General features: G+C 42.2%; 2 protein-coding genes across 3 annotated transcripts in view; both read left to right on the top strand.

The window, feature by feature from the left end:
- The first annotated feature begins 748 nt into the window (after positions 1–748).
- cdan1 (codanin 1) lies at positions 749–19371 on the top strand. Of its 2 annotated transcripts, none has more exons than XM_034111625.2 (28): positions 749–831; positions 2136–2809; positions 2918–3118; positions 4994–5184; positions 5774–5890; positions 6006–6084; positions 6221–6341; positions 7415–7524; positions 7638–7727; positions 7829–7904; positions 8496–8701; positions 9430–9553; positions 10174–10317; positions 11872–12038; positions 12251–12332; positions 12420–12509; positions 12591–12645; positions 13799–13935; positions 14029–14132; positions 14419–14568; positions 14741–14804; positions 14906–14984; positions 16134–16360; positions 16479–16586; positions 16825–16888; positions 17035–17246; positions 18274–18381; positions 18478–19371. In XM_034111625.2, exons 1-28 carry the CDS (start codon positions 754–756, stop codon positions 18598–18600), a joined length of 3981 nt encoding a protein of 1326 aa, XP_033967516.1. In that variant the 5' UTR covers positions 749–753; the 3' UTR covers positions 18601–19371. The 2 variants fall into 2 exon arrangements, with proteins under 2 accessions (XP_033967516.1, XP_033967517.2); XM_034111626.2 differs by having other exon boundaries at positions 18274–18387.
- Positions 19372–20315: 944 nt separating this feature from the next.
- Positions 20316–23334, top strand: part of stard9 (StAR-related lipid transfer (START) domain containing 9) — a 55066-nt gene continuing 52047 nt past the window's right edge. The window contains 1 exon segment of the mRNA XM_034111018.2: positions 20316–20542. Coding sequence (XP_033966909.2) covers positions 20496–20542 — 47 coding nt within the window. The 5' untranslated portion in view covers positions 20316–20495.

Below are 23334 nucleotides of genomic sequence, written 5' to 3'. Positions count from 1 at the left end.
CAAGCAGCTAGTAATTAATGACATAAGGATAACAGTCGATGTTAGTAACTGTATCTTTGTAATTTATGTGTATATTTCACAGCTGTATTGCACAACTAGACATGAAGATAATGTAAAAAGTAAGTACCTTATTGTATTTATTAAATAGTTGTTTTGTACAAGGTCATATACGCCTTGAGTTTGAGAACACTGCTCTCAATGTTTATACAAATGTAGTCATAATAGTCTAGCCAGGGATCATGGAAACGACGATCAGCTTTTTTATTTATTTTGTATTAATCTATTCAACATCATGCTATGAACATCATACATTATACATACACCAAATTCCAGGGGCAGACATACAAGCAACAAGACTATGGAGCTAATTTCCTGCCATAACTCCACAAACAAACCAAACACATTTGACAAATGCCTTATTATTCACTAACAAACAGTGTGGTTTGCAAATACCATCTACAAACTAATGCATTACGTTTTGCAAATAAAAAACATCTATCAGACAAACACATATTAGAAAAATATTATGTGTTTATCTGATAGAGAACTTAATGCATTAGTTTGTAGATGGTACATTTGTATGGTATTTAGTTTGTTTGTGGAGTTATTGCAGGAAATTAGCTCCATAACATACGACGATCAGTTCTGCCAGCTGCACACTTGTATCAATACGTCATACGCAATTCGCGCCTGCGCAGACGCTGCCCCCGCCCCTTTCCCCTCAGTCCTTCAGCCGCGTAGCTCCGCACCAGAATGCGGGCTCTTTTGGAATCTCTTCTGTTGAAGAAAGTGGACAATAAAACGGTCTTGGACTGGCTAAAGAATAATAAGGTTAGTCTGAAAATGATTACGAGACACATATGTGAGACATCTTATTCCCCAGTGCTTTTTGTATATTGTGTTTATGAGATGACATAGCACTCAACTGATTGTACACAAACTTTTAGCTGCAGGGCTAACGAGCTAAGCTAGCCTGTATCCTGCATGGACTGCAGACCAGATGCTCAGATGTCAACTTTACTTCCAGGAAATGTAGCATTAACACATAGTTTTACCATAACTTTTGACATGGTACTGTTATTATTACTACCCTGAAGAAGGCTGTGTGTCCACTAAGTAAACAGGCCTGCAACAGGATGCTGTTATTTGAAAGAAAGCACAGTGCAAATTATACTTAATAAACATGGTCAAATAAATCCAGACTTAGCCAAAAGATCTGGTCAAGGTGTTTACAATATGCTCCCTGAAAAACATCTGAACATTCAGTTGTATCATTGGAAAAGTAAGAGGCCAGTATTAAGTGTGTGTGTGTTGTGTGTGTGTGTGTATATATATTATAATATATATAATATAATATACATATATACTAAAGAACAACATTTCAAATCTTGCAGTTAGTATTGCTTCTTCTGCTGATGTAGGCTTCATGTGGTGTTGAAACTATTCACTGTTACACACAACTTTGCCCAACTAAATGAGCTCAATCTGCTTTTACAATAACTGTTATTCTCCTGTTGTAAATAAACATGGGCTTCAACTAGAAAATATTTCTTATTGTTGATTCTACTGCTGATTCTTTTTCTTGATTTATAAATCAATCGTTTGGTCAGTCGTTTTCAATATAACGTGGAACAACCCCACCCCCCCCAAAAGGATGTATTTACATGTTTAGTTTCGTCCAAAACCTAATGATATGTGTAAAACAGTGAAAAGAATAGAGAATTAAATATCTGCATCCCAATTATGTTTTATTATTCAGTCTGACATCTGAATCACCACATTCAAGTCCCTCCTCAAAACCCACCTGTTCAGATCAGCCTACTCACTGTAGTGCTCCCTATCATCGGTTTCCCTGAATACCTTTTCCCAATCTTTTGGTGTCCACTTGAATTGTCCTCTCCATGATGGTATGTTGGTGTTTTTATCATGTGTCTGTTGCTTTTGTCTCTTAGAGTATTTAACAAATTGTACGGTGTCATGAAAGGCGCCTTAAATAAAATGTATTACTTATTATTGGCAATTATGATTGTGTCAGTTGCCTTTTTGCAGCTCTAAATTAAACCAATACATTCATCTGAGTAATTTCAGCTATCAATAATATTTAATCGTTTCATTTGTATCTCTTTTTTCCTCAGGAGGATGACAGGCTGGCCTTCAGAGAACCTGCGGTGACAGTTCTCAAACAAGAATTTGTCCCATTTCTTTTGAACTTCCTGAGAGTGCAGAGCAGTCAGGCCCTCACCCATGGCCCTGCGACGCCAGCTAAGACCCCCAGCCGACACAAACCTGCTGCACAGACGCAAAGCTTCAGTGACAAGAGAGGTAGCCGGTCTGCTGGTGGTGGAGCTGGCTCTCGGAGTGCCAGCCGTGTCCAGCTGTTTTCTCCTGCTCCCTCAGTGTCCCCTGGAACAGAGTGGGATGCTGCTGGTCAGTCAGGGTCTTTCAACAGCCCCCCTTTTACTCCAGGGTGTAGCCCCGCCTCCAGGCCTTCAGGCGCTGATCGTCGGAATAACCAGAGGATCAATCTGGGAGACTACATGGTTTCTCCTCCTGACGTCCAGAACAGCCCCAGCTTCCAGTCACAAAAAGCCCGCAGGAGAGGTGGAGGCAGCATGGCAGTGGGGGGACAGGGGAAACATGGAGGATGGCGGGGAGGACATCAAAGTGATGAGAGGAGGTCAGGAAGAGGAGGAGGAGGAGGAGGGAATAGTAGGATAAGTGAGCAGGCTTCACCTCCATCTGTGGAGCAACTCAACTTCAACAACTTGGAAGACTTCCCTCCTGTTGGATCATCACCCATTTCACCGCCGTGAGTCGAAACAACTCTCAGTTTAACAAAAATGAACTCTTACTCCATCCTCACTCCACCTGATCTTTGATATTTTTGATTTGTCTAACAGTTTCTATTATCCTTCAGGGCATCTAAACCATCGAGAAGAATCAACCCAACACCGGTCAGTGCAGAGCGGCCGCACTCCAAACCAAAGACCTGCTTCACCTCCACCCCGTTCAGTGAGTCTTCGGGCCCCTCGTTAATTGCAGAGGCGCTTGAGGGGCCAATGACAGTGGGGAGTCCCCCGAGTCTGCAGGAGGAGAGGGAGCTTCTCAAGAGAGAGAAGTGAGTGAACATACATCATTATTCTACTTATTCTGACGCAGACGTAAACTCTTTACTCTACGGCGGTGGTTCTCAAACGGTTTCTGGCATTCCCCACTTTGAACAGGTGGGCCTTTTCAAGCCCCACCTGTTCCTCATCGCTCCAATAAAATGGTAGGCCAATCTTAAAATGGTCAAATATATCGTTCTACAACAGGGGTCTCCAACCTTTTTTAGGATGAGAGCTACTTTCAAAAAATAAAACAAGTCGTGAGATTTTACTCCTCTTTTTTTGTTTTTTGCAGCGTATATATTTAGCACATTTTAACATTATTATATGCTTACCTTTAACCTTTGTGTGCTGTTTGGGTCTGTGGGACCTGTTTTCAGTGTTTACTAAAAGGAAATGTTTGCAATTTAATTATTTTAACCTGCTTTATTTGGGGGTGGACCTCAAATCCTCTAGGGGGGTCCGGGGGCATGCACCCCCAGGAAGATATTTTTTTAAATGTTGAAGTGAAATGCATCAATCTGGTGCACTTTGAGCACAAAAGGAATTCATGGACACAGCTCTCAACACTCATACGAAAGGGAGCTGTATACTTTTCAATAATCCAAACATCTTTAGAATATGATCACAACCAATAACAAATCATTTAAACTTGTTTATTCTTATCTTATGTTAGTTAGTATTCTTTCTTTTTATTTATGCATATTTTACTAATCACTCTCCTTTTAAACTGTTTTTTTTACTGTCCTATAGTACACATTGGAATGATTTATTACTTTATTTTGTACAACTAGGCTATATTAAATAGATAAAGGTGTGCTCTCTCTAGCTCTACCCAAAAATGTATTTAAAAATAAATAATTCAGCGTTCATCGTGTCCATTCGCGACCCACCTATCACATCTCTGCGCCCCACACTTTGAGAAACGCTGCTCTACGGGGGGGCAAACAACTCAAATTTTGGCAACTGTGGCTTTTATTCACTTCAATTCGGTGACTTATATGACATTTACAGGTTGAAATACTTTGTTTTCAACAGTGTACTTCTGAGCAAACCGCAGGATCTGATGTAAGGACCTTGTATTTCGTCACTGGTCATGTGGTGGTTTACTCTCATTTTGGGAAACTGTAGCTGGCACCGCAGCAAACACTAGGAAGTTCGTCACAACACTCTCTTCCTGCACTTTACCAGTGGCAAGAAAAGCTAACACTTATTTGAAAACGTAGTTTAACTACATCCAAACTAGTTTGTTGAAAATGATCACAATAGATGAGTCTGGGATCTCATACAGTTATACTTAGACTGAAGTGACAAAGTGTGTCAGTGTTTAATTTAGTAACCGGAGCAGGTCAGATCTCACTCAGGCTACATTATTGAACTGCATGTAGTCATCTATTCCCCAACACTACGGTTTATATACTTGCTTATATCTACCTGGATCTGAGTAAATTAGATAGAATTTCATATTCATGAAGGTACAGACTTTAGTTGTCATAGGGTTTTAGGATATTACGCTATGGCTTTCTTGTAGATCTCTTTTTTCACTATAAATGTGTTTATACTTTTAACCTGTTCAGTGCGACATGTCTTCTTATGTGTGCCAGTGCACAATATGGATTTATAATGGCTTAATAATAGTTGTGTAATGCCTTGCAGTTTTTCATAAAGTTTTTAAAAAAGGTGAACTACATTTTGTAATTAAAATGATATACATTCATTATGATTCTGAGGTTCTTTGACAGATGTCACAACATATCATTTTTGTTTTGTTATTTGTATCAATAGTAACCTCTGCTGTGCTTTGTTTACCCTACTCACTGCAGCATCACTTGCTCTTTACCTCAGTGTATCTCTGCTGTTTTAAATCAGAAATGTCTTGTTTTTAGGACAAAGCGAGCTCAGCAGGTCGGCTCTCCTCTGTCGTCCTCTCTGGACCCTTGCACCCCCACTAAGTCAGGGCTTAGGGTGGGATCTAAAGTTACACCAGACCTGCAGACACCCTGTCCCGAACCTTTCAAAGTCACCTTCTCTCTGGAACTGGATCTCCTGGCTGAGCTGTACTGTACCTGCATCTCTGGTAAGTGACCACAAGGTGGTGCTAGTGTGCTACACGAAGAAACTGGGGGGAAGGAAAAATTCAATGTATTTTTGAATGCATACATTCTTAAAGGTGGGGTAGGTCATTCACTTCAGAAACACTTTTTGTTCAATTCCATGGAATGCTCTTAACATCCCGATAGCAATGAATATATGAAGTGCTAAAAACATGTAATGTGTGGAAGCCGTGGCGCTGTAAAAAGCACGACCAATCATCTGAGCCGGCCCGGCTAAAGTAACTGGATGGCCTACCTGCCTGTCAGCCTTCCATCTGGGCACACACTTATCTCGTGCCCTCATTGGTCATGTGCGCGTTCGTGTGTTGGAGGAGGGGCTCTGTGAGGAAGTCTGAAGGAAGGGGCAGATTATTTTCGACTGCGTACTTTCACATTCTAGCGCACTCGAGCTGGTTTCTCCATTCTTACCTACCCTGCCTTTAAGATAAGTTAATGATTAGGTAATCAGACTTAAACATAAAAAAACAATACTTCTGGAGTTCAAATGCTTTAGGAGTAAGTAAACAAATGTATGTAACATCTAAGAAAATGTGTTTGTTTGTGTCATTACAGAAAACCTTGTGCCAAACATTTTCCTGGAGCTTTTCTTTGTGGTGCAGTTGCTCACGTCTCGGTCGCCTCACACTCATGATGAGGAAGAACAGGGCAGTTTGTGTGTGGGTAATACAGGTGTGTAACTCTTTTATATGTCACTTTATTCCCATTATATCAATACATTCCGATTTTTTTAACTTTCTGTTAGATTTGAAATAGCTATTAAGTACATTTTTGTTCACATTTACAGACGTTCTGGAGAGCAGCTACCTGAGACAAGTACACAACTGTGTGTATTTTGCGGTGAAGGTTCTGGAGAATCAGTTTCAGTGAGTTCTTTGTATTTCTCATTTCACAGTTTCCTGCAATTTTCTCCTTCAGGAATATTTCAGTTCACAGCTCCCTGATATTTGATGTGGCTCCTCCAGTCTTCGTGAGTTGATTGTCGTTGTGATTTCTCGTCAGGTTGGTTTCTAATTTGGACAAGTGCACCTTGCGTCTGCTGGCAGAGAACGAAAGAGTGGCCTCTTTCTCTCCGGACCTCAGAGACCTCCTGACTCAGGCCCAGGAGGGGAGCACAGCCAAGGTGAAACACGATACATGCTTTTCTGTTTCCCTGAGTGATACTGAATAGACTGAAATATTGGGCGATCAACACACACTTCTCTTATTTACGAGAACACTTGATTTCAATTCTTATTATTTTGAATGTTTATAGCTTTAACTGTTGTTGTCATTACATCTGAACATCTTGATAATCTATTAACCATCTGAGTAATAAACAAAAGAGGTAAATATTATATAACACGTTGATGCTTTGTAGACAATGATTGATCGATTCATTGAGAACATAATTGGGATATTAATCCATAGTAGTTGGACAGGGACACAGGAGACATTTAGGAAGATGAGGAAGACTGAGATAAAGATACAACTTATCACTAGAAACTTAAAGGTCCCATGTCATGGCCATTTCTACTGATCTACGGATTGTTGAGGTCTACGAGAATAGATTTAGATTGTGCAATTTTCCAAACTCACATTGGTTTCTCAAACAGCATCTCTGTATAGTATGTGTATTCACTCTGTCCTAAACGGCTTGTTGGAGCTCCTGCCCCCCCTCCCTATGAGCCCAGTGGCCTCTGCAAGACAGCGAAACCCAGCCCAAAACACACACACACCCGCAGCCTGGCTGGGAGTTTGTGTGTGTGCTCAGGCTGAGTTCCGCGGTGTCTCGCCGACCCCACACCAGTGAGCCGGCTCACACTGTCCGCTCCTCGCAGCAGAGAGCCTCGCAACGTCCCGCCGAGTGTGTGTGTGTGTGTGTGTGTGTGTGTGTGTGTGAGGAAGTCCGCAGATTGGTCCAAACGTAACGGCTCCGCGGGGGTTATGTTACGTCACTATACCCAAATACGTCACTGTACCCAAGAAGTAAACAATGGAAAAAGAGAAATGTCCAACGAGGCGTTCTGGGGCAGCACAGACAGGTCTTTTCTGTGTTAGAGTTTTACTCGCTACAGGCTGTACTTTGAGGGTTTGTGACTCTGCAGACTGTTCACTTGCAGACAAAGCTACAGAAAAGCATGGCATGGGACCTTTAATATTTGTTTAATCTCTACTATTTTAACTGATTTGTTTTTATTCCTCCATCTGTTCCAGCTCTCTCTTTCAGTTTCTATTTTCATCCACTCAGTCCCATTCCAGCCGGCTACTGACAACCGCTCCAACTTTGGTAGTGACAGAGCTTTCCACATCTTCAAAAAACAGAGGTACCTCTCGCTTCATGAAAACTCCCCGTCTGAAAATGTGTAGCAGAGCAGTCAAAACTTCTATATCTGTAAAGATCTTGATTTCAAGTAGGCTCTTTACTTTCTTTTCTCAGAGATATCTTTTACGAGGTGTTGCGAGAATGGGAGGACTATCACAAAAAGCCAGGGTGGAGTTTTGATCCTGCTCTCGGAAGCAGGATAAGGCAAGTCTATACAACTTTTACAAATGTTTTTGTTTACGGATCGGGTGTGATTTCAATATTTAAATGTTTTTTCTATCTAATCCTCTGTCTGTCCTTTTTAGGGGAATGATGAGTCAACTGACCTCGGCCGGAAACCATTCCCATTTTGCTCGACTGTTTCTGAAGCAGCTTGTTCAGGTAAACCGTGGCTTTCAGATATTTTAAAATGGGGTTTTATTACGTACAGCAGCGTTTCTGTCTTGCCGTCATTTGACGCCCTTATTCAGCTCGGAACGCCCTGAACTCAAGCCGAGAGAAGATCGAGTTTTTATCGCTTGAAATGACGAAAAGGAAAAAGGACAAGGACGTCCCTCTGTTGGAGGGGCAAAGGAGTCTGGTGGGATTATTTTCGCCGCCAGCAAAGCGTGTTCCAGTTACGGAAAGTGTACTGCCGGCGAGCCTTGACGGGGGGTGCTAGTGGAGCACGCGGTGAACTGCGAGCGCCGGGGCCTCGCAGCGGCGAAACTGAGGCTCCGTGGTAAACTGTGGTAACATGAAGAGGCTCTTCTCAGTGAGCCGAGCCAAATGATCCGACTCACTAAAAAGAGCCGGAATTCCCATCACTAATACGTAAAGAGATAGTATCTATACGGGACGGCTCAGTTCAAAATTCAAGTCACGTGACCCCTGACGTACAGTTCATCACTTACAGTAGATAGCGGTAACAGAAGTGTTGCATATTGAACAAAGCTGTCACCATATATCCGCCTACGTTTTTTTTCCTTTTAGATGTGCAAAGGCCCCAGTGTGAACAGCTCTCCTGGGGATACTGCCGATGCTGACCTGCTAGGCATGCTGGGAGCTGACAGCCTTGGCCGTCTGAAGCGTCTGGAGGAGCGTCTCATCCAGCCTCAGGGAGTCGCCGGCCCCTGCCCTCCTCCATCCTTCCCCGATCACCAGGAGTTCTTCAGGGATTTCCTGCAGGCAGCTAGCTGGTAAGCAAATACCAATAAATACAACATTTGATGTCAAAAATATCAACTCTTACATGTAAGAATAAACATACACGCACAATGTTAACATCTGTCTTTGTTTATTCATCATTTATTTATGCGAGGTGGAGCTTAGGATTTACCTTACTTGGGATTCTCAGATTTTTACGACAAAAGGATATTAATTTAAAAGAAAGATGTTTGTCCTATCTGTGATGCAAATGTTTTACGTTAAATAATTCCAGTGTGGTTATCTGTGATAATACGATTTAAACACCATTTTGATTATTATCGAGATAATATCGTGATTCTCATTTATTTTGACCATCATAGACGGAACGTAAAGAAATGTTTTGCCTAGTTGTACGTTTTGTTATTCTTCAAGTAATAATAATACTCATGTCCTTTTTTTTATTTGACAGATGCCCTTTTTTTTATTCATAAAAGCTTTCAGTGTCTGTTAGGGCTGCTCAATTAATCGTATTTTAATCGCAATTACGATTTTGCTTGCAACGGTTATGAAAACAGCATAATCGAAATAAAACGATTTTTTTTATTTTATTTCATTTGATTGGTTTTTCAGTTGAATTATACTTAAAGTTCAGGGTAATCAACTGTTAATTATCAATTATTGACCCAAATAATCGAGATTATGATTTTTGCCATCATCAAGCAGCCCTTGTGTCTGTTGTCCCTCTGTGATCTAACAAGTCTTGCATACTGTGTCCCAGCTGCCAGCTGAATCAGCACCTGCAGGACAGTCTGTGCCAGCAGCTCCTTCAGCTGGACGAGGTGTCCATCCTCAGCCCCCCCTCCATCGGGGAGGGGGAGGGGGAGGGGGACCTGGAGCAGCAGGTATATACAATCAGTCAGTGGGTGTTTTTCAATCTCGAGAAGGCTTGCTTGGTAGCACATGTACCTCCGAGTCAGTTGCTTCTGAAGCGAGGCAAGACTCCTTCCTAGCCACGGAAAACGAAGAATGGTGGAACAGGCTAACAGGTGTGCGTCATATGCGAGGCCCCGCCTTAAATGGAGCGCGATTTCCGCCAAAGATTTGGAAATTGGTCCGTGCGTAAAGCATTGTGGGGATTTTAAGACCGCGGAGGATACACATGTGCAGCCTCGAAATTTCCCGCAACGAAGTACGCCGGCCTCGGTAGAATTCCAAGCATCCTGGACATTGGAACAGTCCTTCGGTGGGACCACAGTCTATGGGTGGCACTCGATGACGTAGTATGCTTGAAATAGTTGCTCTGGAGCTGCTGTCCTCGACATTGAGAAACACCCAGACAAAGGGATGTTAGTGAAAACTTGTTTCCCCACTTTTCCTTCAAGTGCTCTGTCAGTTTGGATCAAGTTAGTTTTTTCCAACTTAGGCAAAATATGTTGTGATATTTCAGGAGTCGTTTTAATTGCACACAAACACAAAAGTCCTATCTGATCGACATGTTTCTCTGTTGTATCTGCCTGATCAGGATGAGAAGCAGCGTTTCACCTCAGTGCTGATCCTCGCTCGTCTTCTGGCAAAGTTCCTGGGATTCATTTCCTTTCTGCCTTATCAAACATCTGAGAGACCCTCCAGGGAGATACAGGAGGCGGCTATAGCGCTGCGCAGCAAGGTGAGGGGACAAAAGGAAGGGTTATAAACGTACTCTTGTGATCTGTGTCAAGTCCAGCAGCTGTTCAAATAGGTAAATAAATGCATGTCTGCTTCGAGGCATTCACATTTTAAAGGTCACCTATTATGCAAAATCCACGTGTTCATGTCTCTTCTACATCAACATGTGTCCCCACTTCTTCATGTCTCTTCTACATCAACATGTGTCCCCTCTTCTTCATGTCTCTTCTACATCAACATGTGTCCCCTCTTCTTCATGTCTCTTCTACATCAACATGTGTCCCCTCTTCTTCATGTCTCTTCTACATCAACATGTGTCCCCTCTTCTTCATGTCTCTTCTACATCAACATGTGTCCCCTCTTCTTCATGTCTCTTCTACATCAACATGTGTCCCCTCTTCTTCATGTCTCTTCTACATCAACATGTGTCCCCTTTTCTTCATGTCTCTTCTACATCAACATGTGTCCCCTCTTCTTCATGTCTCTTCTACATCAACATGTGTCCCCTCTTCTTCATGTCTCTTCTACATCAACATGTGTCCCCTCTTCTTCATGTCTCTTCTACATCAACATGTGTCCCCTCTTCTTCTTGTCTCTTCTACACCAACATGTGTCCCCTCTTCTTCATGTCTCTTCTTCATCAACATGTGTCCCCTCTTCTTCATGTCTCCTCTTCTTCATGTCTCTTCTACATCAACATGTGTCCCCTCTTCTTCTTGTCTCTTCTACACCAACATGTGTCCCCTCTTCTTCATGTCTCTTCTTCATCAACATGTGTCCCCTCTTCTTCATGTCTCCTCTTCTTCATGTCTCTTCTACATCAACATGTGTCCCCTCTTCTTCATGTCTCTTCTACATCAACATGTGTCCCCTCTTCTTCTTGTCTCTTCTACACCAACATGTGTCCCCTCTTCTTCATGTCTCTTCTTCATCAACATGTGTCCCCTCTTCTTCATGTCTCCTCTTCTTCATGTCTCTTCTACATCAACATGTGTCCCCTCTTCTTCATGTCTCTTCTACATCAACATGTGTCCCCTCTTCTTCATGTCTCTTCTACATCAACATGTGTCCCCTCTTCTCCATGTCTCTTCTACATCAACATGTGTCCCCTCTGTGGAAAGAGACTCTGAAAGTTTCAGGAACAAAGATTCTCTCTCTTTTTGTCCTGATCCATTTATTTAAAAATGAAAATGCGCCGATCAGATTTTGGCCATTTTATGATGTCATAACGATGTGTTGTCTTGTGTAACCATTAGCCAATCAGCAACCAAGGTAACCCCCCCCCCCCCTTATCACCTGAATCTCCTCCTAGAGCACCATTGAGTTCTTTGTAACCAAATGTCTCTCAGAGGGGCGTGGGGAGGGGCTCCTTATTTTCATCTAAAGTAACAGACAGAGAATCGGCACTTTGGAAACAGGGCTGAAACAGAGGGGATTATGGGTAATGCTGCAATGATCCAAACACTTCAGAGACATGTTTTGAATATATCTAAGACTTATTGATGAAAAACGGTATACTAGGGGACCTTTAAACACTGATATCTTGGTCCCCCAGAGTGTTCCGGTGCTGGATGTGTGTGCGGTGCTGAGTAACAGCATGAAGAGGAGGCGCACCATCCTGACGGTGCCCTGGCTGGTGGAGTTCCTCTCCATGCTGGACTTCATCGGCCCTCGGCTGCTCTGCTACAGAACGGCTTTGGGAAAACTGCTCCTCCTGTACAGGTCTGTGTCCACCGCTGCACGTTTATATTCTGTACATTATAGTTTTTAAAATAAGGCAAATTCAGAATCAGCAGGTGGGACAAAGTCAACCAAGAACATGACAAGTAGTGCATCCAATCGAAAAGTATAAAACACATCTGAAATATGTGTCTAAAGAACCCTGTACAAATGCACTTTTCATCACGTTAAATCTTATTTTCGTGTGCTTGTAGGAAAATGCTGCTGGGCCGATGTGGAGAAATGTGTTACCTGAACAAACTCCTAATGGTTTCGGTGTTAGGGTGGCTGTTCCAGGTGAGACACACTACCCAATATGATGTGTTTTTGTTTCCAGCTAGTAATACATCCTACATGGCTCATATTTTGTGTTTACTTGTGAAGATCCCAGTGATTCCTGAGGACATTTTCTTCACCAATGAGTTCACTGAGGTGGCAAAGCTGGAGGACGGCATCACGAGTGCTGCAGGACTAGTGAGTGAATTATCGCATTAAAAAGCTGTTTCTCTAATAAATGCTTTTTTTTCCTTTTTACTGATTTTGTTATTTTTGTAGGACTGCATTCCCCTGGTGGATCAACAGCTCCTCTATACATGTTGTCCATTTCTGGGTAAGTAGAACATGATGAGACATCTTTTATGTCCCTTCAGAAATTAAGGGTACATTTCGGATGTTATACATGGATATTTTACAGTAGTATAGTTAGTGTTCTCTATACGAGAGGTAAAAGGCTGTCAAGTACGAGCCAGATAGTTTAGATCAGTGGTTCTCAACTGGTGGGTCGCGATCCAAAAGTGGGTCGCAGATGTGTGAGTGAAGAAAAAAAAAAGTTGAAAAAAAATATATATATTATTTTTGGAAAAAAGTCAAACTTTTATTTTGAAGGCCCGATTTTATAACGCTGTGCATGCAGTCGGCGGACTGGAAGTACCGGAGACCATAAACTAAATAAATAAAACTTCTGTCACGTAGTGATCATCTTCTCAATAAAACGTCTTTGCTGATGTTTTTTCGAGTCTTCTGGCCAATCAGAATCAAGATTGTTGCCGGAAGTCCCCACGGAGAATAACTTTGCGGTAGAACTCTTCTTTATACATCCATGGTTACAACTTCAGATAAAAATGAACACATGATGAAATATGACCCCCGGTTTGATGACTGACAGGTCACAGAACAATGGGGGCTATCTACCCTTACCCACAATTTAAAGTAAGTCACACAGACTATCTCCTCTTTACTCTTCTCGCAGCAAGATGTCAGAACAAAGTGAAAAACAAACAATGGCATCAAATATTATTAATATGTCGGGTAGTAATAGATGTATTTATTTTCTTCTCAGAGTGGACCAGAATGCATAGTTTATGTTAGTATTTTTAAAAATCTCCTGGGGGATAATCCCCCCAGACCCCCCTGCTGGGGTTGGGTTTTCAGCATGTGTGCCTTTTTATATAGTTCAGCTTTGATTCCATCATCTCATTAAACCTTTTTAAAAGCATGTTTTGGTTCTGTGAAGGGATATAAGGGATATGCACTGTACTTCACTTTCATTAATATTGTTTGCTGAAAAGCGTATATATTACAGCACGATTTTTTTTAGCACGAGTGGTTCAAATTTCAGGTCGCGATTTATTGACAAAGGAAAAAGTGGGTCCCGAGGCCTGACCAGTTGAGAACCACTGGTTAGCATATCTTCACTTTTCGCCACAAATTAAACATGCACTTGTTTAAGATGTGTGTCGATGGTCTGCCCTGTTTTCATCTAGGTGAGTTCCGTAAGCTCCTAGCTGCTTTTGTGTCTGGAAGCGCAGCCAAGAGTGGAGGAATTATCCGCAAGATCACTCCCACTTCTGCCGACCCGAAGGACACGCCGCCTGCCAACAGGTCACAGCAGAAACTGCAGGTGAGTCAATGCAGGCGGTGAAGAGAAGTGTAGAAGGACACCAACGAATTGCCTGTGTGTGCGAGTATTTAAATCATCCATTAAACATGACAGGTGGACCTCGAGCAAGCCTTCTTTCACAACCAGCCTCCGTCGCTGCGTCGCACTGTGGAGTTTGTCGCTGAGAGAGTTGGATCAAACGCCGTGAAGCACATGAAGTAAGGACCAACAAGTTCTATCTTTCCATTCCTTTTCTTTACCTGGAATAACAGTTAATCAGCCTGCTACTTTGGTTGGTTGGTTGCCTTCCTAAGAAGCTGACACTGTTAAACAATCCACATTATCAGCACTTAGGTGGTGGCTGCTGTGAATTCACCCACTTGTATAGATGTATGTGTATTAAAAGCACTATTTTGAACATAATCCAAACTGAACTATACATAATGTAGGTGATTTTTGTTCCAAGTACGTGTGTTTATGTGTCTATTTGGGGATCATCAACAGGGCGACATTAGTGAGTGAGTTGGTGGAGCGAGGGGACAAGATGCTGAGAGATGGCTTGAAATCGCCAAACTCAAATCCTTCGAAACTGAACGACTCCATTTGTGCTCAGCTGTGTGTCGCAGGATTGGAGGCCTTGGCAAAAGCCACCAGGTATGACAGTGTTTTTCAAAGCCGTCCTTCTCTGAATCCATATACAGAAGTTAATGTGATTTTTATAGCCATTTGATTGGTCGAGGTAAAATAAACTGCTGCTCTTCTGGCCTCGTCGTCACACTACATTAGCATTTCTCTGCTGTGTGGTAATCTCCATGTGATTTTGCAGATTTTGTTGTGAGAACAGTCCTGAGGCCATACGCACTCTGCTCCCCCATGAGACCTCCCCTGCTGTAAGACCTACACATCACACCTTTTTTTGTATTCAGTAAAGAATAAACACATTATAAACTTGTGTTTCTGATTTATTCCTTTTTACTTACTTTCTCTGCAGGTCCTGAACACATCTGAAAACATCACCAAACGTCTCGCAACAGAGAAAGCCAGCAGCTGGCTCTCTGCCAACATCACAGGTAACACCTAACGCACCATGCTTCTGCTTTTTCATGATTTTAACATGAAGGGCACTTTGAATCGATTCTCTCCATCTCTCAAAACAGTCTTTTGGATGTTTATGCTTGCCTTGTGCAACTAATGAGACTATCCTGGTTGCTTCTTTGTAAATTCACTGACCCAATACCTTGTTCTCAAATTGAATTTGAACCACATTAAATGTACGGCACTGCTGTGACTGAATCATCTTAACTGAATATTAGGACAACATCGACAAAAATGTGACACTGTCATGGTTGATGCGATCATCTATCCTATAATGTCGTATTTGGACAAACAGTTACCCGGAGTATCAGCTCAGTGGAGTATTTTGATATCGATGCAAGTGAATTCTCATGCCATAATGTACGGTATATATACTGGCTTCTATGAAGGACAAAAGAGGATTCAGCTGCTGGAGTAAAACACCATTTCCTTCCTCGCTTCCAGTTAAATTGTTGAGGCCTATTTCACTATACTGATTTGACAAGGACTTTTCTGATCTAAAAACTGCATTTCTACACCATTGTGTGTAGTGAACATGCTACATCATGCAGAAACATATCGTAAAGATATGATGCCTTAAAGTAGGGGTGTCAAACTCAAGGCCCGAGGGCCAAATCCGGCCCGCGACTTCGTTTGATGTGGCCCGCAAGAGCTTGCAAAGAATATAATACGTTCTTATACGGTTACATGCCACTTTACAGACGACATGTCCCACAATGCATCGCGCACTGTGACATGCGCACTGAAGAGAGAATGATTTGCCCTGGACTTCTGCTTTCAGACGTAGTTAATTACTAAGTTATTACCCTATCCGATAATAATCCAGTGCAGAGGCAATAATGTAATTATAATACATTATTTTGTATATATTATATATTTATACATGTATATTTATATGGTTACAACCGGCCCTTTGAGTGCAACCATAATGCTAATGTGGCCCGCGATGAATTTGAGTTTGACACCCCTGCCTTAAAGGAACAACCTTAAAGCTGTCTGTGCTGACGGGTTCTCTTACAGAACATCACTGGCATTGAAGATGAAAGGAAAATAGACACCATTGCTGCGATTTAAAGTTCCCTAAGGACATACTTGAAAGACTTTCTGTTTTCCCCCCCTATCAGCCCTGATAAGACGCGAGTGGAAGAGCCGGTATGATCGTGTGATGAAGGCGGTGGGCAGCCCCGTGGCTCCAGGCTGCAGGGAGGGGGAGGTGGCCGTGCTCGAGCCGGTCACCCAGGAGCAGCCCACTACTCCCAAGAGGAAACAAGGGAGTGAGAGAGTGACATCCTGCCCTCCAACCTGCAGCCACAGCGCCTCACTGCCCTCGGACATCCTCGTTGAGATAAAGGTACGCCTGCATACACAGAAGGGACTTCCAGAGCAAAAGAAGCCCTTTCAAGGAATCAATGTACTTCTCACTGAGGTTAAAGTGAATGTTGTCTTTCTTAAATGTACCTTTAATAAAGGAGTGGCTGAGCATTGCTGTTGGCCCCATGACCGAGGAGGAGCTGCCGACCGGCCCTCAGCTCAAAGCGCTGCTACAGACAGTTGGAGACACACTGGCCTGCAGAAAGGTACATGGGACACACAAGTGCAACAAAACAAAGACCACGTTTGTGTGGATGTGCCTATTCCTTTTAGCGTCGCACTCTGAAGCTTCATTCATAACAATGACATTCTACCTTCTAAATCTACTTCAGGATTCTGCAATGTTATTTTAAAAAGTGAAATCTAAAGCTACAAAATATATTATAAAAAATGATAATACTTTTAATATACAACCATGACACTTGTTCTCTTCTCTTCACTCAGTTCTCAACAGTGGTGTCAGAGCAGATGCTTCTTAACTGTACCGTCCTCCTGGGCTGCAAACTGGGTAAGAAACTCCTGAATGACAGACTCTTAATCCTCAAATAAGGATGTGGTGACCTGCATTGTGTTTGCCTGTAAACTGTTACATAGCAACATAACGTCTAGTAGCTGTACTGTGTAACACACCTGAGTTCCTGCTGTGTCTCTCAGTGTCTGCAGAGCTGCCTGTACTCTCTCCCTCGGAGTGTAGCGGAGGTGATGGGGTCGTTGTGGTTGCCGGTTCAGGGTCAGAGCCTCCTGTCCGAGCTCTGCTGGAGCAGCTTGCTGAGCTGTGGGAAAGAGACTGCTGTTCCGCCGCCCCGCTCCACCTGCTCTTCACCCCGCTCACTGTCACTGCTGTGCTAAAGGCCAGCGACACTGAGGTACAACTGCAGTTACTAAAATATTAATGAAAGTGCTACATGTCCTTCTACCTTTTTTATCTGCATTAGATATTCCCCTCAAATACCTCACTCTTTCCTGTATGTGCATGGCCCTCTATAGGCCCTGCGGTCAACACGGATCAAGGATTATTTTGTAGGCAACAGATGTGCAAATGTTTCAATTTACTAATTTAAAATGGAGCAGAACACTTAAAATTTTACATCTTCTTTTTACTAAGCAAAACGTTTGAAACTTTGATGCGTGAAGAAAATATTGGGGGTGTTTAACGGTACGTCCACACAGCAGCTTTAGACGAATCTTCCACCGCTTCCAACGCTTCTCTGCCCATTGACTTTGAATGGGGATGACGTCACTTTGCCTCGCTTTTCGCCGAACTGCATTGTGGGGGAGCGAAACGAAGATTTCCAGGATGTCCAGGATCTCCAGGATTCAAAAGTTGAGCAATGTTCAACTTTTGAAGCTGAGCTGGAAGCGTCAGCCAATCAAACACGTTTATGCAAATCTGACAGTAGAAGCGTCAGCCAATCAAACACGTTTATGCAAATCTGACAGTCGAAGCGCTAGCCAATCAAACCATGTGTATGCTGGGAGAGCCAGACCGCAGTTCATTTCCTCATATTCCAAACGAGAAATTACGGTAGCAAATCACCCGGTTCTTTACGACCAGAACTATTACCGGGATACAAACCGGAGGAACCAGGCATGGAGGGAGGTGGCAGAGACAGTGGGTGAAACTGGTTGGTTTTCGCCTGTTTGGGGAGTTTATATATATATATATTGCTCGCATTAAATCCCCGGGGTTTTTTGCTTTGTATGTCGGGGGCGGGAGATTCATGTGATTGGTTGTTGGTCGCATTGCTCGCAAAAAATCCCCAAGTTGTCAGACAAGATTTTCCAGATTTTTGAAAAGCTGCTGTGTGGACGTACCGTAAGAGATGATCCGACTGAGTTATGACAAGTTTTTTTCCCCCATTTGTTCGACTCTTGTAATGCATGTCGTTTCAGTGGAACAACTACCTGTTCCTGGTTAGAGAGCTGGTGGACAGAGGGGCCTTGAGGGAGGAAGAGGTCGTATCTCATTGGAAGAAGTTAACAAACTTGGCCTTGCCAGCCGTGAGGGTTCGCTGCATTCCTTTCATATTGTATTCCTTTGAAATTATTTTATTTGACTAGCGATTTCCTCTCGCTCGATGTGTTCTCTCATTTCAGGAGCTGATAGAGAATTTTCAGCTGCGGTCACAGAGCATTAAACCCTCGTTGCCTCTGGCTCAGCTGCAGAGCCACATGGAGATGCTGCAGGTCTCACACCAGACAGTAGAGGGAGCTACATGACAACAGTCTCCCAACTCGGCATCTTTCCTGTGATCGCCACAGTGCTCCATGTCACATCTGTCAAAGTGTTTTTCTAGACAGATCTGGGTAACTCTTTGTTGTTGACCGTTTTTTCGATTTCGCCACTGCTATGCATCAAAGCTGTTCCACAGTCAGCCTCTGCACAGCCCCTGACTTTTGTTCTCCACCTGTGAAGTGACGGCAGCCTTTCATGAATCCCTGTGCTCTTTTGCAAAGCTGCCCGTGAGAAGCCCCATCAGTCAGAAGTAGCCAGAGGCCCACACCATCTCACTCCTTAAGATCTGTTGAACTTTCCTGCGAGCAAACATGGTGGATGATTGTGTCCGAAGGGAAATACTAGTACATTTCAAACAGCCAATACCTTTGCACAGAATTGGCAAAGACGGAAGAGGGGTCATCCTCTAACTTCTGAGGATTCGAACTAAGAAACTGTCGTACCAGACAAGCCATAGTTTGTAAAGACACATTTGTTACTACGGTGGATTTTAAAAATGTGATTGTTTCTTTGGTGGTTTTTGAATTCACCTGATAAAATAAAATGTCTTAATCATTTTAGAATAGCACTTTCACACACTGCCTTTGACCGCCACTACTAGTGACTGCAGGTTTATTTCATGAATGCGAGACTGCGTTTGTGATTGATTTTAGTTCATGTTGAACCAGTGTTATATGCATTGTTTGCTGCTTTTAAATTGAAATGTTTTTTTACGTTACCTAGATATTAATAATAAAGAAGTATTCTGTGTTAAATGGTTGTGTGCTTTTATCATTGGTATACAGATTGAATAGTTTCATGATGTAAGGGATGGAAGTTACACAAATGAGTTGGTTAAAAAAGTGATGAAAATATTTGTGAATAGAAAATGGAGTTGCTGAATTTTATGTGATTAAAAAAATTGAGATTTGATTTACATTTTGGATTGTAAAAACAATATATTGCTGTAAACACTAAATGTCAGTGGGGTTTTATTAAGGATAGTAGATGTATCATATCCATTGACAATAACTATATTATTCAATTTACACACACATCTTCACTTCCATTATTATGTTTTAAACATTTTCATCACTTGAATTTCTTTCTTAATTATTAAAGGGTACTCCATTCTTGAGACCACTTTGTTTAAATAAATAAAATGTCCATAAATAAAGAAATGCAGATGCTGCTTCGAACATATCGAGACAGTTTTAATTAAATTGGCTTTAAATTAGACGAAGCTATTATTACTTACTCATTTTACAACACATCTGTTCACATCTATTCTCATCACTTTGTTTTCGTCAATTAATTAACGTTAGCCTACTTCCACACCTTAGGGTTTAGAGATTAAAAAGCCTAGGAGATGACATGACAAAAAATCATTACAAATAATCTCCAAAATATATTTTAATCAGAAAACACAACAAAGTATGCTCCCTAAATATTTCCCACAACACTTTAAAAAGTAGATTGAAATAATAATAGACATGCAATAAAATTAAAATAAAGATTGTAAGAAATCTACAAAATATACAATTGCTAGAAAAGACAACAAAGTATGCTTCCCTACTCTTAAAATAATAGATTTACATAATAACAGACATGCAAAAAAAAATCTACAAATATTTGAATATGTCGTAAGGGGAGTATCCAGCAGCCTCCCCTCCTCCCTCTCTCTCTGTCCGGCAGGAAGTTTCTCCAGTCGGGGGTTCGTCACTCGGTTGAACCCACGACCAGCAGCCGGTGGAGATGACTTGAACAGCGGATAGCAGGACAGTTTCCTCCCGCTCTTTCAGCTTTTATCGGAGTTTAATATGCCAGAAGACCCCAAATACTCTCATGGAAACTGCTATTTTACTCCGAGTAAGCCAACTGTTGAGTTCGTGAAGGCATCATGGCTAATGTTAAAGTTGCCATCCGCGTCCGTCCTCTCAACGCAAGGTAAGATATCAGCTGTCAGGCTAATTAAAGTACTTATTAAATGTACATTTTAAGAGTACACTTTATTATAAATGTCTTTATTTTTACTTCATGGTAGAACTGTTGTAGCCAGAGTCATGTGACTTAAGCTGCTCCTTAATGCTAATCAAAACAATAACCTAACGTTAAGCTTCTCATGTGTAATTAGCACTTTTTAAGTAAACAGCTATCAAGTTTTTAGCTAGCTTGTTAGTTTTTAGCTTGTTAGCTAGCTAAAAACAGTGGTGCACATGGTGAATAATGACAACTGTGGCTGTCAGTAGTGACTCATGTTGTGTGCATGTGTGTGTGGTGCTGAGTAATGTCCAAAAAACCTTCAGCTTGTTAAGGTTTAAAGTGTCTCACTACATATTATTTTTACGCACAGCCATTAAGACTATGTGGTGATTAACTGTAATGCTTTTAAAACACCTTTGCTTTATGTATGATTGCACATAGGATCAATCAGTATCAGTTATTTTAACAGTTATTTTTATTTTGACAATTGATTGCAAGAAAATCAGAGCTTTTTCTTTGTATTATCCCATCATTTTTTCTGAACTTAAACATGTTGGTTAATAACAGACGGTTGATCTCATTAACTGGTGCCTGCTGCTCAGATGTGATCTTTCTTCATAGATGGTATATCTGTTTCATCTTGTTCTAGCTCAAACAAGTTTACACTCAGTACATTGTTCAACCTAAGACTCTATGTTTTACTTGGCTGCATCTTTCCATCAAATGGATTTACTAGATGTCTTGAGCGTCCTTTATTACACATTTCCTTCATTATTCAGCCTTGCATGTCTATTTCTGAACTTTCACATCCCCATTAAAATGAAATTAAAACCTCTCTATTATGAATGGCTAGAAAGGTTGTATGTGCAGTGCACTGGTTGACTGCACAGAAGTTAGTAATGAATAGTCCACTCGTTTAAGGGATTGATTACATAATATGGAACAGAAAAAAACAAATTAGTCAACTGATGTTGTTTAGTCGGATAATTAACTCTTTAAGCCATTTTAAGGCAAAAATGTATACATTTTAAATACACAAAACACATTTGTTTTCTCATTGGCTTTTAAATTACCTTTGTTAGGTGTGAGGCATTTATGGAAGAAAAGTTCCCCCCTGTTTTTACAGTGCTGTAAAATCTGCTGTTTCGGTAGCAAAGCAACACATGGAGGTTGTAAAGCTACTTTGCTCCACTGGACCTCCCTTTACATGAAGACACAGATTGCTACAACATGTTGGATAACATATATTTGTGTTTCAGCAGTGTGAGGATATAATACATAGAGTCCTACAGTAGTATATTGATTTCCCTTCACCTCCTGCAGGATGTTTGGCTGGGGTTCTTAATCTAAATGCCACTACAGTACCATAACAAAGCATTATCCAGGCTGCGGAGGCTCCGACAATGATTCTTTCAAACAGCCTTCCTGCTATTTTGCATAACAAAAGCCATTCCTATACGTAATGTTCACTGTCATGCAAATGTCTGTTTCCTTATTCCTGGATCTGTCAGTTTCACTTACACATAACTTTAGCACCAGGTTGGCCAGCTGCATTCCTCATAGTCCGGGCGCAGAAGTGTGTTGCTCATTGTTTAAGGACTCGATGCCCCCCCCCCCCCCCCTGAGACGGCATGACGCCACTCTCATGTGCAAAAGCATGTGTGCCAGATTGTGAAAATGCTGGTCCTGGGTTTGTTTCAACACTGTTTGTTTTTTTTACTATTTTCTACCACCGTCCTCCTCCCCTTCATGCTACTTGGAGCCTGAGATTGAAGGTTGCTGGTTTTGGGTTGGGCCACCGCTGCTGGAAAAATGAGTCCCGCATGGTGAAGCTCAGGGGGAGCTGACGATTACAAACCCCCCGTCGGCCCCCAACCCTCCACAGAGACTCGGCGTTTGCACTACAGACAGAAATCGCCGCCTTTATCGCTCCTGGAGATCGAAATACTCTCAGCTGCATGTTGTGATTACCTCGACTTTCGTGTGTGTTGCATCAGATGTGCTGGGTCCAGCTGCTGAGTTGACCTTGTTTCACACACACACACACACGCACACACACACACACACGCACACGCACACGCACACGCACACACACGCACGCACACAGTACCAGTGTAGAATCTGTGGAAACAGCCCAAGCTTCCTCATCCGAGTGGAGCGTCTGTTTTCATTTGAATCTGAAACTGGTCAGTGACGATTTCATGGATCACACACACACACACACACACACACACACACACACACACACACACACACACACACACACACACACACACACACACACACACACACACACACACACACACACACACACACACACACACACACACACACACACACACACACACACACACACACACACACACAGAGGTTCATTGTGCTAACCGTGTGACAGCCTCAAGTCAAGTGGCCCAAATGTCTCTGGACACCCTCTCCATTATGTCGGCATCTGCAAAAATAGTTTTTTTAAACCAATTTGAATCTGTCTCTGCAGGGTGTTTCATCCAGAGTGAAACCTTTGTTAAATCTGTCGAGTGGGAAATGCTATGCTCACAATATTCCTGGTGAGCTGTTTACATTAATAATCCTGTAAACATGCACCCCCTTGCAGTGTGTGCTACAACTGCACTTCCCACCTTTTCCAACTGCAGTCCAGAGGCGGTGTGTTGCAAACTGCGGCAAGCAAAGCATGTTCTGATCGCGCTGTTAACATGACCAAAGGATGCTCCCCAATATTGGCATTTTCAAAAATATTT

The sequence above is a fragment of the Pseudochaenichthys georgianus genome, chromosome 22 (assembly GCF_902827115.2).
Source record: "Pseudochaenichthys georgianus chromosome 22, fPseGeo1.2, whole genome shotgun sequence".
NCBI classification, from domain to species: Eukaryota; Metazoa; Chordata; class Actinopteri; order Perciformes; family Channichthyidae; genus Pseudochaenichthys; species Pseudochaenichthys georgianus.
The sequence above is the reverse complement of the archived record's forward strand: the minus strand, read 5'-3'. Positions and strand labels throughout refer to the sequence as shown.

Bases quoted from the DNA above. Each gene is read 5' to 3' on its own strand.
- cdan1 (XM_034111626.2), top strand. From the start codon at position 754: ATGCGGGCTCTTTTGGAATCTCTTCTGTTGAAGAAAGTGGACAATAAA. The intron at 7,728-7,828 runs GCAAGTCTATAC...TGTCCTTTTTAG, and splicing joins GCTCTCGGAAGCAGGATAAG to GGGAATGATGAGTCAACTGA. The intron at 13,936-14,028 runs GTGAGTCAATGC...TAAACATGACAG, and splicing joins GGTCACAGCAGAAACTGCAG to GTGGACCTCGAGCAAGCCTT.